This window comes from Centrocercus urophasianus, unplaced genomic scaffold (assembly GCF_019232065.1).
Source record: "Centrocercus urophasianus isolate 14NV4802_14NV808 unplaced genomic scaffold, USGS_Curo_1.0 seq_17, whole genome shotgun sequence".
Classification (NCBI taxonomy): Eukaryota; Metazoa; Chordata; class Aves; order Galliformes; family Phasianidae; genus Centrocercus; species Centrocercus urophasianus.
This window is the reverse complement of record NW_024884722.1, coordinates 13,214,702-13,228,989: the sequence shown is the minus strand read 5'-3', so window position 1 is coordinate 13,228,989 and position 14,288 is coordinate 13,214,702. Positions and strand designations below refer to the sequence as shown.

At 52.1% G+C, this 14,288-nt stretch overlaps 1 protein-coding gene across 2 annotated transcripts in view; it reads left to right on the top strand.

The window, feature by feature from the left end:
- Positions 1–240: 240 nt before the first annotated feature.
- Positions 241–14,288, top strand: part of HPSE2 (heparanase 2 (inactive)) — a 77,146-nt gene continuing 63,098 nt past the window's right edge. Inside the window, exons 1-3 of one of the 2 annotated variants that reach the window (XM_042818471.1) lie at positions 241–695; positions 1,578–1,735; positions 9,517–9,678. In XM_042818471.1, coding sequence (XP_042674405.1) covers positions 436–695; positions 1,578–1,735; positions 9,517–9,678 — 580 coding nt within the window. In that variant the 5' untranslated portion in view covers positions 241–435. The remainder of the gene's footprint in view (positions 696–1,577; positions 1,736–9,516; positions 9,679–14,288) is intronic. The other variant, XM_042818472.1, reaches the window with a different exon arrangement.

Here is a 14,288-nt window from a genome sequence, read left to right as displayed (position 1 = left end):
CTCAGCCTCGGTTCCCGCAGCCCAGCACCGCGACCCGAAGCGGGCCACCCCGCCGCCTTACCGCTCCTCGCTACCGAGCTCCCCGGGGTCCCGGGCTCCGGTCCGGTTCGGTCCCTCCGGGTGCCAGGGCGAAGCGAAGCTCGGAGCTAGCGAGTCTCGGGAGGGCCCCGAGCCGAGGGGGTTAAACCGGGAGCCTCCCCTTACCTTCAAAAAGTTAAAAATGTCTGGAGCCTGCATCTCTTAAAGGGGCGGTGCTGGCTGCAAGGAGTCTTGGCACCGGCTGCGAGAAAGGCTGGTCAGGGGCGTGAGTTCCCCTCCACCAGCACCAAAACATTGCAAAAAAAGGCAGAGCGCCCCACACTTTAGATAAGGACAATTAGCCACCAGCGAGCCCCTGCAGACAGCGAGTTAATTAGGGGTTTCCTGCTCTCCGGCATGCCCTGTCCCAGCTCCTGTCCCCCCGGGCTCCTAGCGCTGATGGCACCTGGGCTGGCCCTCATGGCCACCTTCTCGCTGCCCTCCCAGGCCGGGGACAGGAGAGCGCTGCCGGTGGAGAAATCTCCAGGTGTGAAGGGAAGGACTCTCATTCTCCTTGATGTCAACACCAAGAGCCCTGTCAGGATAATCAGTGAGAATTTCCTCTCCCTGCAGCTGGACCCCTCCATCATTCATGATGGCTGGCTCGATTTCTTAAGGTAAGGCGGGAGCCCCCCCGGCGCCCTCCCCGTGCCGCCCACCCCGCCGGGCTCCGAGCTGCCCGCGGCGCTCGTTGAGGCGGAGGGAGCGAGGCCATGGTTTCCATTAAGATGCACATGTTTGCAATGGAGAAAGCATTTCGGAGACTTATCAGTTATGACTGCAAAAATGTCGTGCTCCCCTCCGCTCCAACAACAACAACAACAAAAAGAAAAAAAAAAAAAAAAAAGGAAGAAAAAAAAAAAAAAGAAAAGAAAAGAAAAAGAAGAAGCACAACATGGGGCCGAGGCAGCGCAGGGAGAAAAACCCCTGCACCAGGAGCCCGCAGCAACGGGTGTCGGCCAGCTGCTCCGCACCCCACGTTCCCCGCTCTCCCCGGGCTCCCGGAGGACGGAGCCGGGTTGCGCGTCGCGTTGGGTGCCGAGCTCAGAGGCCTGGAGGCACCGGGCCGGCCGGAGAGCACCGGTCCTGCTGGTAAGTCGAGAAGGAAGAGCGAGTCCTCGCTCCGAAGGTCCCGCTCGGTGCCGCCTCCGCCCCCAGGGAGCCGGGAGCCGGTGCCTCCGCTGCACTTGTCCGGGGGGTTCCGGGAGGGCACAGCCGGGGTCTGCCGGCCTCCGGACCCCGCTGCCAGCGGGCGGGGCGGCCCCGTTCCCTCTGCCGAGGTTGAACCGCAGAGCCCCGCAGCCGGACGCTGCTGAGCGGTGCCCGCGCCGCACCGCACTATGCTATGCGATGCCGAACCGCGCCGAGCCGGGCGGGGCGGCCGGGCCGCGGTGAGAGCTCTGGATCCCCGCACCGCGCTTCCTTCTCCCGCTGCGGCCGCCGGGCCCTCCCCGCACCGGCACCGACCCGTAGCTTTCAGCCCGCTCTCCTCCCCGCAGCTCCCGGCGGCTAGTGACCCTGGCGAGGGGCCTGGCCCCCGCCTTCCTGCGCTTCGCGGGCAAGAGGACGGACTTTCTGCAGTTCCACAACGTGAAGAACCCGGCCAAGAGCCGCGGCGGGCCCGGCCCCGATTACTACCTCAAGAACTACGAGGACGGTGAGCGGGGCCGCGGGCCGGGCGGGGGGCGGGCGCGGCTGCGGGGGCTGCGGGCACCGCGCGGTCCCGTTCTGCTGCTCGGGCTCCGCGGCTCCGGGCGCGCCGTGCGCTCCGCCGGGCAGCGCCGCACCGGGGGGAGGGGGGCTCCTCCTGCCTTTCCTTCCCCTTGCCGGTGTGGCCGGCGGAGGAACAAAAGGCCCACGGAGGCAATCGTCCCCCGGTATTGCGGGTCGCGCCCCGCTGCTTTTGCACCGCTTCTCCCTCGATCTTCCCGGACCCTCCGGTGCTCCCCGGGAGCTCTGCCTTTCCCTAAGGACCCCGGCGTTGTTTCCGCGTTTTTCCGTGCAGCTGCGGCCACGGGGCTCCCCGCAGCCCGGCCCGGCTCGGTGCCCGTCGGTGCCTGGGGAGCCGCTCTTTCTCCGCAGCTCCGTGCCACCGGGCCCTGCCCGAAGTGACGGCGGCACCGCCTCGTCCCGGCTCTGCCCCGCTCCCTTCCTCCCCGCTCTGTGCCCTCCTCCCAGCGGTTCCGAAGCTGCACGAAAGGTTTTCGCCTTTTGCGGCCCTTGATTCACACAAAGAAACCTCGCAGACAAGTCAGGGCCAACGCTCCTATTTTGAGAAGCGGAATACCATGTCCGAGTGCAAGAATTTATTGATTTGTCATTTTTTTTTTTTTTTTTCCTTAAAAAAACTTATTTTCTTACTTACGACTTAACAAAAATTAGCAGAAGATATTTCCATAAGTGATTTTCGAGGGCCAATTAATGCCAGACAGATCCCAGCGGGCAGGTCAGTGGAGCAGAGGAAGTTTTGCAGAAATCCAGTCGGCAGCTCAGCGCTGAATGGAAAAAGCAGGCGTGTTTGCCAGTTTTCTGATGGCTTTCTGTTCCTCCAGTAGTGTTTGATCTCAGTGAGACCAATGTCCCCAAGCCCCACACGCAGGCAGGTGGGTGATGTGTGTGCTCCGTCTTTGCTGAAGCAATCCCCATCCCATCACTTGGTTTTTTTCCTTCTCGTAATTGATCTCTGGTGAGGGATTTGCTGTAAGCTCTGCCCACTGGGATGAATTTCATGCTGACCAAACCTGCAGCCATCTCGAACAGAAAACTTCAGTGTAGTGCATAAAGGCATGGATGAGATTCACACTAAACATCGGTAGGAATAAATTTCCCTGCTTCAGCCCAAAGGTCAATATTTCAACAGCCTGCAGGAGAGAACTTACACTTATTAAATGTCTTCACAGCAGCTTTCATGTTAGAGAAGGACTGAAAGCTTTTTTTTTTTTTCTTTTTTTTTTTTTTTTTTCTCCCAGTTTTCCGCATGGCAATAAAGTTGAAATGTAGCAGTCCTTCAAAATGAAGCTTCTCATAGAAGTTGTAACCACAGGTCTTAACTTTTCATCACTTAAATATGGAACAGAACCATTGCAAATAGGAGTGAGGGAGGGAGGGGACACATGTGGTGTGTATCAAGCATCAGTGTAAATCAGAAAGGTGTGGTAAAAAGGATTTCCTGCCTGGAAGCAAAGCTTTCTTATTTGTTCTTAAGATCTGTGTGCAAACTCCGAGGCTGGAGTTGCTGGTAGCTCCCATCTTTTCGCGCTTCACTCGGGGGATCCAGTTCTCCAAAATGAAATCCTGGTGCCACTGCAGCTCTCTGCCCCACTGCGCTGGATCCGAGCAGCCATGTTCTCCTCTCGGAGCACTGCTCTGCTTTTTGCTCCCTCATCTACAGCCTATCTGGGACCCGCCTGCTCTCAAGGCATGCACAAATGTGAGTGACTTGTGGGCTGAGCAGACCGCATGGAAAAAGATGGCACCCAGTGCCTGAGCCTGGGGAAGGCAGCGAGTGTCCTCTTGCCCCCATTGCCCTGCCTGCAGTTCCTGGGCTGACTGGGGCTGCTTTCCATGTGCAGTGTTCTTGTCCCCTCATCATCTGTTTTCTGAAATTTCTTGTCTAATCTACAATCTAGCTTTAAAAAAAAAAAAAAAAAGAAAGAAAGACAGAAAATGATTAAAAGAGAAGTCTGTGAATGTCTTCAGTCTGACCTTCATGGTTTTTGGTGATGTAACAAGTGACAGATCATTGTTTTCTGCTTTGAGCGTTTGCCTTTGCACATCCCATGGCTGCTGGTAGACAGCACAGAGGTCTATTGGTTCAGTTCACAGAGCTGGAGGGCTGTGCCATTTTTGGTGGCTGTTTGGCAGAAGTTCACCAGGTCTGTCCATACCAGGCTGAGGGACTTGTCTAAGCTCTTTTCTATGGGAAAGGGGTTGGTTGAACCACAGGGTGTTGAAGGCAGCATGTCTATACGTATCCTCCGACCTTTGCCAAGAGCTGCAAGGCCATCTAAGTGATCTGTTACATTATTTGGCCATGGCATTGCCTTGCCTGAGGTCTGTTCTCAATAGAAAACCAGTTTGTCACACACCGAGCCCTGCGGTACCAGGAGGTGGGGCTGTAGGGGAGACTTTTTAACACTTGCTGATCGAGAAGTGCAATGCTTTTGACCTGGGAGACTTTAGCCTCCCTTAAATGGAATTTCTGTGTCCGTGCCCCACTGGGCTGGTTTTCCCTCACAGTCTGTGTTGCAAATTGTGCTCTGTTATCTGGGGCTGCTTCTCTCCAGCCATGTGTCTGACCCCTGGGCAGGTACTAGATCTCATGTTCAGTCTGCAGCAGACCAGCTTCTCCTTCTGCTGTGGGGTTGCCTACTGGGTAATGCACTTGGCTGTCCTTCCAGCCACCTCACGCGTTGCCAAGGACCACTTGGCTTTGAGGAATGGGACAGTAAGAAACAGTGGTCACTAGGGAAACAGCCTTGAGAAGCTCCTTTTTGGGGCAAGCACATGGGGCTGTCCATTTGCCCTGGTAATGGTTGCTGGGAGCATAAACACCAAGCTTCTTCTGAAGCTGAGTTTGCTAAAACCCTGTCTGTGCTGCCCTGGAGCCTGGTGTTGGGGTGTTTGGTGGGGTTTGAAGGCTCTTCCATTGGCTCAGCAAGGAGTGCTGCTGGTGACACCTCACAGCAGCAGAGAGCAGTTTTGGACACCTCCTGGTGGCATGAACATTAGAGTTTCCCTCTATGCTGTGAACAGAAAATTCAAGGGAAAAAGTGACGTTTCTTGGAACTGGAGTTCTTGGGGATGTGTTGGCCCAAGTGCCTCTGTGGGTTCTCCATACTTTTGTAGCTCAGAGTGTTTCTGTGGCTGATGGAGACCAAAGGGCATTTGCCACATACAGAAAACATGGCCCTGTGTGGGTCGTGGGGGGCAGAGGTGAAAGGGAGCACGTGCACGTGCTGTAGGTAAGGCATAAGAAAAGGTGGTGAGCCAAAGTGTGTGTGGACGATGCATTTCAAAAATGCTCTCTCAGTTGCTGCTAAGTTACTTTCTTCTATTTTATTTCCTTTTTTGGAAGGATACTGGGCATCTGGAAAAATGGCCAGTTACCACAGAATCCTGGCAAAAAACATGTTCCTCATGCCTTCCATACTAATTGGGAGATTTCGCCTTATGGTGCTACACTGTAATTCTGGCGTTGGCTATTGGGCTTCATGTGCATGCTTTCATCTCAGGATCCCTTCCTTCTGACACCATCAGACACCTGGCATTGGGTCAGGACCCTGAGCCACCTTGTGCACAGGGGAATGCTGTACCCCCTGGTGAGCCTGTGCTGTGCAGGCTGCCTTTAGGTGCTGTGCTTTCACCTGGATATTAGAGCAGAGCAGTGAGGGCTCAGCATTGTACGGGGATTGCTGTTCTGGCTCCACAGCTCAGCCACCAGCAGGTGTTTCCCAGTGAAATGGGTCATCTTCCTGTCCCTGTAAGAAGAAGCCAATAGATAAGCTGCCTTCTGCAAGGTAAGGAAGGCACTATCTATGAAGGAGATGCTTTCAAAGTATGTTTATCTCCATTTTTGGTTTTAAGTTTTGAACAGTTTTGCAAGAACCGTGTGTGAAAATTGCTTTATAAGTGCAGGAAGTGGCGCAATCAGACAATGAGCTCCTGATTATCCATTTGCTGGTGTATGGGTGAGACTAAGGATTCCTGTGGTTATGTGTTTGATTGCTTCTAATAAGTATCCTAAATTCTCTACAAAACCTTACCATTTTTTTGCAAGTTCAGCACTTCTGTCTATGAATTAGAAATGATTCATGCAAAGTAACATGCTCAGGGGAAACACGTGTGGCTTCCTATGCAATTGGATTGTGAGCTGGCTGTTGCCAATCAGGGAAAATATTTTGAATTTATCATGGATTTTTTTCGTTGAATACTTTTAAGGAAGTGAAGAGTGAATCAGTGTATTCACATCGGGAAAGAAGCCTGCTGAGGGCATTCTTATGCTACAAACACACTGTGCTATAGTGGGACCACATGGATCAGTGTAAAGAATACGTATGCGTGGAGTAAGGCGATGGAGGTGGTCAGGATCACAGCTTTCAGACATAGATATCGGCGTGTTATTAATTCATTGTTTTCATTACAGAAGAAATAGGCAGCATCCAACGGCATTATTACATTTAAAACAAACAAATACGATTTTTTTTTATCTAGCGCAAAATATTTTCTGGAACTCATTGTCAGGGAATTTTCCCGTCTAAAGGAAAGGAACGAGACGAATCTGTCAGAGAATTTCCTATTGAAGACAGACACGACGAGGATGCACACAAGTGCGACAAAGCCGACGCGCTCGGTGCTGCTTTCCAACTTCTTCCATTTCCCCTCGGTGCACCCGGGGATCCCGCGGGCTCCTCGAGCCGCGGGGCCGCCCGAGCCGCAGCTCACCTGGCCGCCACACGGGTGTGCTCCCTCCATACCGCACGGCGGCTCCGGGCCCGGCTCCGCTCCGCCGCCGCGGGGACGCCGGGGGACGCGGTGCCGCCGGGAGAGGAGCGGGCAGCGGGAGCCGGGGCTGCGGGAGCCGCGCTGCGGGATGCGCCCGGCCGTGCCCCGCCGAGCGGCGCGGGGCTGAGCTGGCCAAGGTACTGACCCGGCCCGGCCCGGCCCGGCCGCTGCCTCTCGAGGCACACGCAGCTCGTTGGTCTGCCGGCTTTGGAAACCATTTGGCGTCCTCTGGGGCTCCCACATCTGGAGTTCTTCTTTCTCACTTCTGGCAAGAGTCGCTTGGTTTCTTGTTTTGCTGGGTATTTTTTTTTTCCCCCTTGATTTTATTTATAATTTTGTGTGTGTGTGCGTTCGTGTGTTGGTTTTTATGGCTGCTCTGCGTTTTGGAAAGCTGTGTCCCGCTCAGGGACTGCCCTGCCCAGAGCCCCCCGCGGGATCCTTCTCCTCACACCCCCTGTGCCTTTCCCCTTTCTCTCACTTACTTTTAGATGTGATCACTGTGAGCTTCCTGCTGGCTCTTTTCCCTGGATTGCTCTTGCTGAGGTTCTCCCTGAGCTCCTACAGCAGCTGTGGCCTCTTCCCCTGGTGCTGCTGGTTTGAAAGAGAGGTGTAGAATCATGGAATCACAGAATGGTTGGGTTGGAAGTGACCTCAAATACTGTCCGGTTCCAACTCCCCTGCTGTGGGCAGGGGTGCAAACCACTACATCAGGCACTAGATCAGGTTGCCCAGGTCCCCATCCAACCTGGCCTTGAACACCTCCTGGCATGGGGCATCCACAGCCTCTCTGGACAGCTTGTGCCAGTGCCTCATCATCCTCCATGTAAAAAATGTCTCTGACATCAATACTAGAGGTGCTTTAACCTCCTCACCTGCGCTGTGTGTCTGAATAAACAGGCATCAGGTTCTTTGGGAATCCCATATCCCATGCATCTACCCACTGTTTAAGCTGGAGCTATAGTGGATATGGGGTCCACCTCCAGTTTTAAGTCTTGGGCAAATCCCTTGGGTCCTTAGCTGTGAGAAGCAAGGACTCTGCATACTCGCCTCTGCTTCCTGCTCACATACAGCAGGAGCTTTCTGGGAAGTCTATGAAACTGGCTGCCAGAAAAGCATCCCCACTTTCTGTGCCCTTCACATCTTCTCTATCACAACCATATCCCTTCCTCAGCACATATTCACTGGGACCTGCAGTCCCCAAAGAGGGAGGCAGGATGCTAGATGTTGAGGAGCCATGTAGCACCTGCTGCCACATCCCCCTGCACTCTCCAAACTGCTTCCTTGGTCCCCGACTTCATGGAGAGGGATCCTGGTCCCAGGGTGATACAGAAAGTTTGTCCCACTGGTGAAGAGCCCATTCTGCCTTTTCACCAAAGCCATTAAAATTATTTTGAGGCCTTTGCAAACCTTACAGAAATGACTTATTCTCCTCAACCCTCCCCACGGATTTCTCACCCTTTGGTTCCTTCATCATCCAGCAAACAAGCCAACTTGTTACCCAGGCTCGTATAGACCCTCAACTCCATGGCAGCTCCAAAATCTTGCATCGCTTGATGTGAGGGACAAATTAGGCAGCAGCAGGCCAGGTGATGCTGAATGTCTGACCTGACCCACAGGACATGGCCTGAAGAAGTTCCCTACAGCCAAGACAATGTGGCCAACAGCCTTCCACCCATATTCAGTGCGGGTTCCCTGACAGCCCAGGACATCACTTGGAGCCCAGATTTGCAGAACCTGAGATCTGGCTCTGACATGAGCGTGGCTATTGGAAAACACTTGGGCATGGTGGTGGTGGGTTGATGGTTGGACTGGATGATCTTAGTGGTATTTCCCAACCTTAATGATTCTCTTCTATGATTTTAACTTCACAGTTCCTTGGTGTGCATGACAATAGTGGAGCTTGAGTGTGTTTGTGGAGCCAGGCATATCTCTCTTCTGACAATAAGTTCCTTCAGAAATATCTAGCTAGATGGGAATAAAACCAAGGAAAGGGCAACCTCGTGATGCAAAGCCTGACCTTGTGTAGTGTGGTGGAAGAACTCCAACTTCCATCATCCCTTATCGCTTCTGGCTGCCGAAGCTTTTGTAAGAATTCAGCACAACAGATGGTTCCTCTGGATCCAAGCATGTTACAGAGTTTATTCAGCTCAGAAAATGGCCTTGAAAGGACTGATTTGCACTGCCCACCTCCTGTTTTGGGACTGTCCCCTTCTTACTGTATCCTTGTCCCCCCACAGCTACCCAACCTTTTCATTTCCCCAGCGGGTGAGTTATTCTAGGAGAGTGAATATCATATTCTTGTTCCACAATATGACTTACAAAATGCTCATGTGGAGAGAAAGCAATTGTTAAGTAAGCTTCCCGTCTCCTAAATCAGATGTCAGGTGTTACAAGTTTAAAGAGACCAGCTCAGAGAGCTGTAAACCATGCTGACCCAGCCTCAGCAGTGAGCATACACAGGGCAAGAGCAAGCCTTCTTCACTGTCTTTGACAAGCAATGGTAGACAGAAGCCAAGGGTCACTAGGATGCGACTTAGTCTTTTCTCATTATTTAGTGTCAAGTACGCCAACAACAGGGTCATAACATGAATGTTGGGATACTTTTGCACTTTCCTTCCAGAGAGAGAGGTGATAATTTTAAGAGATTAGCTCCCATTGTAAGAGATCAGCATCCACCAGTGATGGATGGAAGGGGAGGTAGGTTGTGTGAGCCTATTCAAGGCAATGATTTGGGCTTTCAGTGGGAGAAAGAAGACTTAAGCAGAGGAACCTCACTGGACAGGTAGATCCAAGGGGTTTTAACCCCTTTTTTTGGGTTGCTCATGCTGAGTGATGGTTGTGTGGCTGTCGTGTTGGCTGGTTCTGTCCAAGCGTCTGGTGACAATGAAAGCTGAGGTTTGGCCATCTCCCTTTTTTCTTTCCCTTTTGCTGTAGACATTGTTCGCAGTGACATTGCCCTGGATAAGCAGAAAGGCTGTAAGATCGCCCAGCATCCTGACATAATGTTGGAGCTACAGAGGGAAAAGGCAGCTCAGATGCACTTGGTTTTGTTAAAGGAGCAGTTTTCAAACACATACAGCAACCTCACACTAACAGGTAAGGCTGCAAGACCAGCTTTGGAGCCAGGCACTGTGGCTAGTTCTTGCTAACTCACAGCTTCCCCCCTATGTGAATCAGCATCTCTGGCCGCCTCTGCTTCCTACCAAGGTTATTGGGTGCTGGGAGGGAACGGATCTTGAGGAAATTGTGGTGGACTTACAGGGCCCCTGCAGTGGGCACTCCAGATTTGGTGCCACTGGGCAGAATGTTTCCTGCAGTCTGATCTAAGCAGAATGCCACAGCACGTGAAGTGCTGTAGTGATCTCCCCGCTCACTGTTCACTTCGGTGGGGCTGCAGCAATTACTAAATTTGGAGTCCTTTAAGCTGCAGCTGATTTTTTTTTTTTTTTCAGAGCATGCACTTTGTGTGAACCCAGTAAATATTAAAGAGCAAATATAAAGGGATAATGGCCCAGACAGAGCTGAGAGGATACTCTTTTTCTGGCAACTGTTTGTATTATCCAGGGAACAGAATCTCAAAGGATGGAGGAGACTGCCACATTTTGGATACACATTTAATGGTGCTTGTAAAGGACTGATGTTTGCAGGCAGGGAGTGGGCAGGAGGACGGGATCCCAGCAGCCAGCAGTGTCCTCTCATAGCTGTCCTTATCACTACAGCTGGACGAGCCACAGACGATGAGAAGGAGGAAGAGGCCAATAAATCAAGCGCGATCCCCTTCCCCTCTCGCTGGGTCCCTTTCCTGCGGAAGGCAGGGAGGCATCCATCCCATCTTTATGGGAAACAGGGCCCCATGCTGGCCCCGCAGCCAGGCTGGGAAAGGGGAACGGGTCCCACACAGCCCCACTGCTGCCACCCCAACCAACCCCAAGCTGTGACAGCAGGGAGCTCTGTCCCCTCTGGGGACATTGGCTTATGGGCCTCTGGGGATCCTGCAGAGAAGGGATGGCCACAGTAGGTCTGTCTGCGGGCTCAGCCCATGGGCACCAGGGCCAGGAGTGTGGCTGAACCTACCATTCCTGAAAGCTCTGCATTTAAATGGGATCCTCAGAACCATTTCTCATTCCCTGTAACGTAATCCACTTGGCTGTTTATTCCCAGTACAACTGCTGGAATCAACATTGTCAGCTTTTCCCCTGACAACTTGCTTACTTTCCACTAAACAAACTTCCCTTGAGAAGAGAAGCTGCTCTCCCCTATCCTCCTTCCCTCGCTGCTTCAAAGCCCTCGAGCATTGCTTGCATTTTTTTGCAGAACCTGCGGAGCAGAGGTGCTACCTGGTTATCAGCTCTGCTCTTACCCTTTCCAAGTGTGTTTACAGGAGGGTTCACAAGGGTTTAGCACCAACTCTCCAGGAAAGAGAGAGCAATTTCATTGTCATATTACCCAAGGAACTATTTTAATGTCCTTTAACTCCCTCTGAATGTGTGCAGAGCAACTTCATAATTGTTATGAAGTTTAATCTTTTATTTCATAGACATCGTCTGAGAACATGGGCTCTAGACAGCTAAGCATAATATTTAACTGGAACTCTACTAACTTGTGTAAATATTTCCCTTCCCCGTGATGGATCTGGTGTTGGGGTGGGCAGAGGGTTGTACATCTGTTGCAGAAGGGCATTCCTTACCTTCCAGATTCGATCAGGCAGAGTTTGCATGAGGACTTCTTTTTGTTCTGCACGTTTCTGTGCGATGCCGGAGGGAGTCCCCAATGGAAGGGCTCAGCATGCAGGGATGGAGTGCCCAGGGATCCCCAAAAACGAGGAGGGATGTGCCCAGGAGCCCCTCAGTCTCATGGAGCTCACGCTCTGCTCTGTGTGGCTCTGCAGACCCGCTGCAGTGTAAGTCAGGATGCACTCAGCAGTTGCACTCAGCAGTTGCACGCAGTCCCCAGTGTGCTTCCAGCCACCCCGCAGGCTGTGTGCCTGCACCGGGAGTTCAGCTGCTCACAGCAGCAGGTACCTCCCAGGTAAGAGTGTCTTAAAATGCAATGTGTTTTCTGTGCTAAGACACAACTGAGACTGAGTGAAAGCAGGCAAGATTTCTGGCTCTTGCTTCTCCAGGAACACATGTTGCGCTCTGGCTTAGGCCACTTCAATTCCTCTAGACAAGCATGAGCTCTGCTCCTGTCTGCAGTTTTCTCTTGCATCTTGCATTTGTTTTCTGTATGTGATCTCTGCAGGCTTACTACACCTGCCTCCCTGAGATGAGTGATAGCCTTTGATCTGTGATAGGGCTCTTTAAACGCTATATAACATTTTGAGGCTTATTAATCTTTGCTGCTTCCCCATGCTGCTGGGAGATAGGTATCTTGTTTCACATGTCAGTGTCTCCCGTGCTTGTGGGGCAGCTGCGATGGAGCAGGAGGAGGTAGCACAAGGAGCTACCTGCCCTATGGAAACCACTAGTGGGATGGGGGAGAAAGCTGAATCCTGCCCTAGGACAGGGTGAGGGCACACAGATTGGTTTTGGCACTGTTATTAAGTAAATTCCATTAAGCCTAATGGAAGAGGGAATTGCTCAGGAGGTCAACGGACATATGTGAGAAAATGCCCCCTCCCGATTGCATGAAGTGTTAAGTGTAGCTGAGCTTCCCAAGGTACAAGGATGGACCATAAATAGCACGTTTGCCTTCAGGAGTTCCCATCCTGAGGAAACAAAACAGTACCTCCCTTCTTCTTCTGAACAGCAGGAAAGCATCTCCTCTTTCTGCTCTGCCGTTTGCTTATGGCTGCAAAGCAGATCGCTTATTGCACCAGCAGCGCTGTGATGACAGCCCTTCAGGCCATCCTACCACAACACATCCACACCAGAAAGACAGAGAACATCTACAGGGTGGGTGCTGGGAACCCCTCCTCCATCACCCTGTGGGACACAACCCCCAAAGGCAGGGATGGAGGAAAGGCCCTTGTGTGTGTTGTTCCCAGCCCTACTGAGAGGCACTGGGAGACTCAGACCAAGGTTGGCTGCTGGGAACAGAAGAGAGAGCTACAAGAGATTGCCTTTCACCACCTGTTTCTAAGTTTCTAAGTTAAATCAAGTGTTTCACTCTGGCATCCAATTAGTCCTATTAAGGCCATTAGCTAACCCAGACTCTGCCATAAGAGAGGCTGTGAGCTGTGTGGAAGGTTTTTCTTGGACAGAAGCAGTTTTGGAGATGTCAGCAGCCAAGTAGAAGCTCTCTTTGGGGTCAGTTGTAAGAGCACCTAAGGTGATAGTGATGGAGTGGGGTGAGGATGCATGTGCCTGTTTTTCCTAATGAAGAAATACGGAACATTTTGTGTGATGGCATGGAGTAGGAGCAAGGCTAGTGTATCCTTGTGAAGCTCTACAAACGAGAAGCTGACTTTCAGAGGTATGCTTTTCTTCTCTTTTCAGTAATGGTGAGAATTTTCCTTGCTCTTTGGCAGGGAGTCTTGTGGCTCAGGTTGAGTACATGGGATATACGTATTTCTTTGCAGACTTCCTCTGGTGGCCAGTAGTTGTACGCATCCTGCTGAATGCTGTTGTGCTGGGCGGTGGTAGTCCTGGAGAATATGTCTGTTGGGAGGACCCTTGTGCTGGTGGGACATGTTTTGGGGCTGCCTTTACAAGGTGTGGGCTGCATGTGTTTTTGTTGCCCATGCAGGACGCTCAGCTCGTTTTGCTGGTGTTGCCCTAGGTGTGTATACTTCTACCCCTATTTATAACTAGGCTTCACTGAGGACTTGTACGGCTGAAGTGGAGGGGTGCATCTTGTGAGACAGGCTTAAGATCAAGCTGTCTGCCCTCCCCTCCGTTGTAGACCATAATGTTATTCATGTTATCCATAGCACCACAAAGAATGCATCTGAAAAGGACCTCAAGAGATCGTCTTCTAGCCTTCTCCATGACAAGTCAGCTGTAGGGGGGCCCTGTTTGGGGAGGGGTGGCTGGGGAGAGGCAGCGTTGCTGATCTGACCAGCTGGTACAGTCAGAGCACACCTCTGGGGGCTCAGAGCCTTTGTCAGAGCTTACGCAGGAAAAGCAGCATTCAAAGCTAAATATGCATGGAAAGCTATGTCCCTGGGTTCCTCTCACTGGTTGATACAGTGCGTTGAGGTACTGGTGGAGGAGTCGTGTCACTGAGAGGAGGATGGCAATGTTGTTAGCCCCTGTGGGGAAGAGAGGGAGAATATAAATGCTGTGAAACACTGTGGGATTTTCCTGAGGAAGGATTGTGAAAACTGCAATATGCCATAAAAGTGCTATCTGCACTGAGCCTGTAGATAGTGACCAGCAGAGCTGCAGAGTCCCTTTTTGAGATGGTTTGCAGGTGTCTTCTGAGATGTCAGCATCTGAACTGCAGGGATGGTGCTGGCAAACACGCTGTAAAAACATTCCCTTGTAACTAAGTGGTTCTGTGTCTTTATCAGCTGTTTATATGAGCTCATTCTGAAGCGAAGTGGATGTTTGTTTTTGCTACGCGGCTTTCTGAGGGCATTTGGCTGAAATACATTGTGTCCTAGGGCACGTTTCTGTGAAGCCAGCAGGCTGCAGGAGCCCAGGGGCTGGGCACCAGCATTGCACTGCTCTCTGGGGCATCGTTGTTAACAGACCTGCACAACGTGGCTTTGTCTTTGTTCTCACACCTCCTGCGATGGGGAGACCATCCCCTGCTCAGCAGTC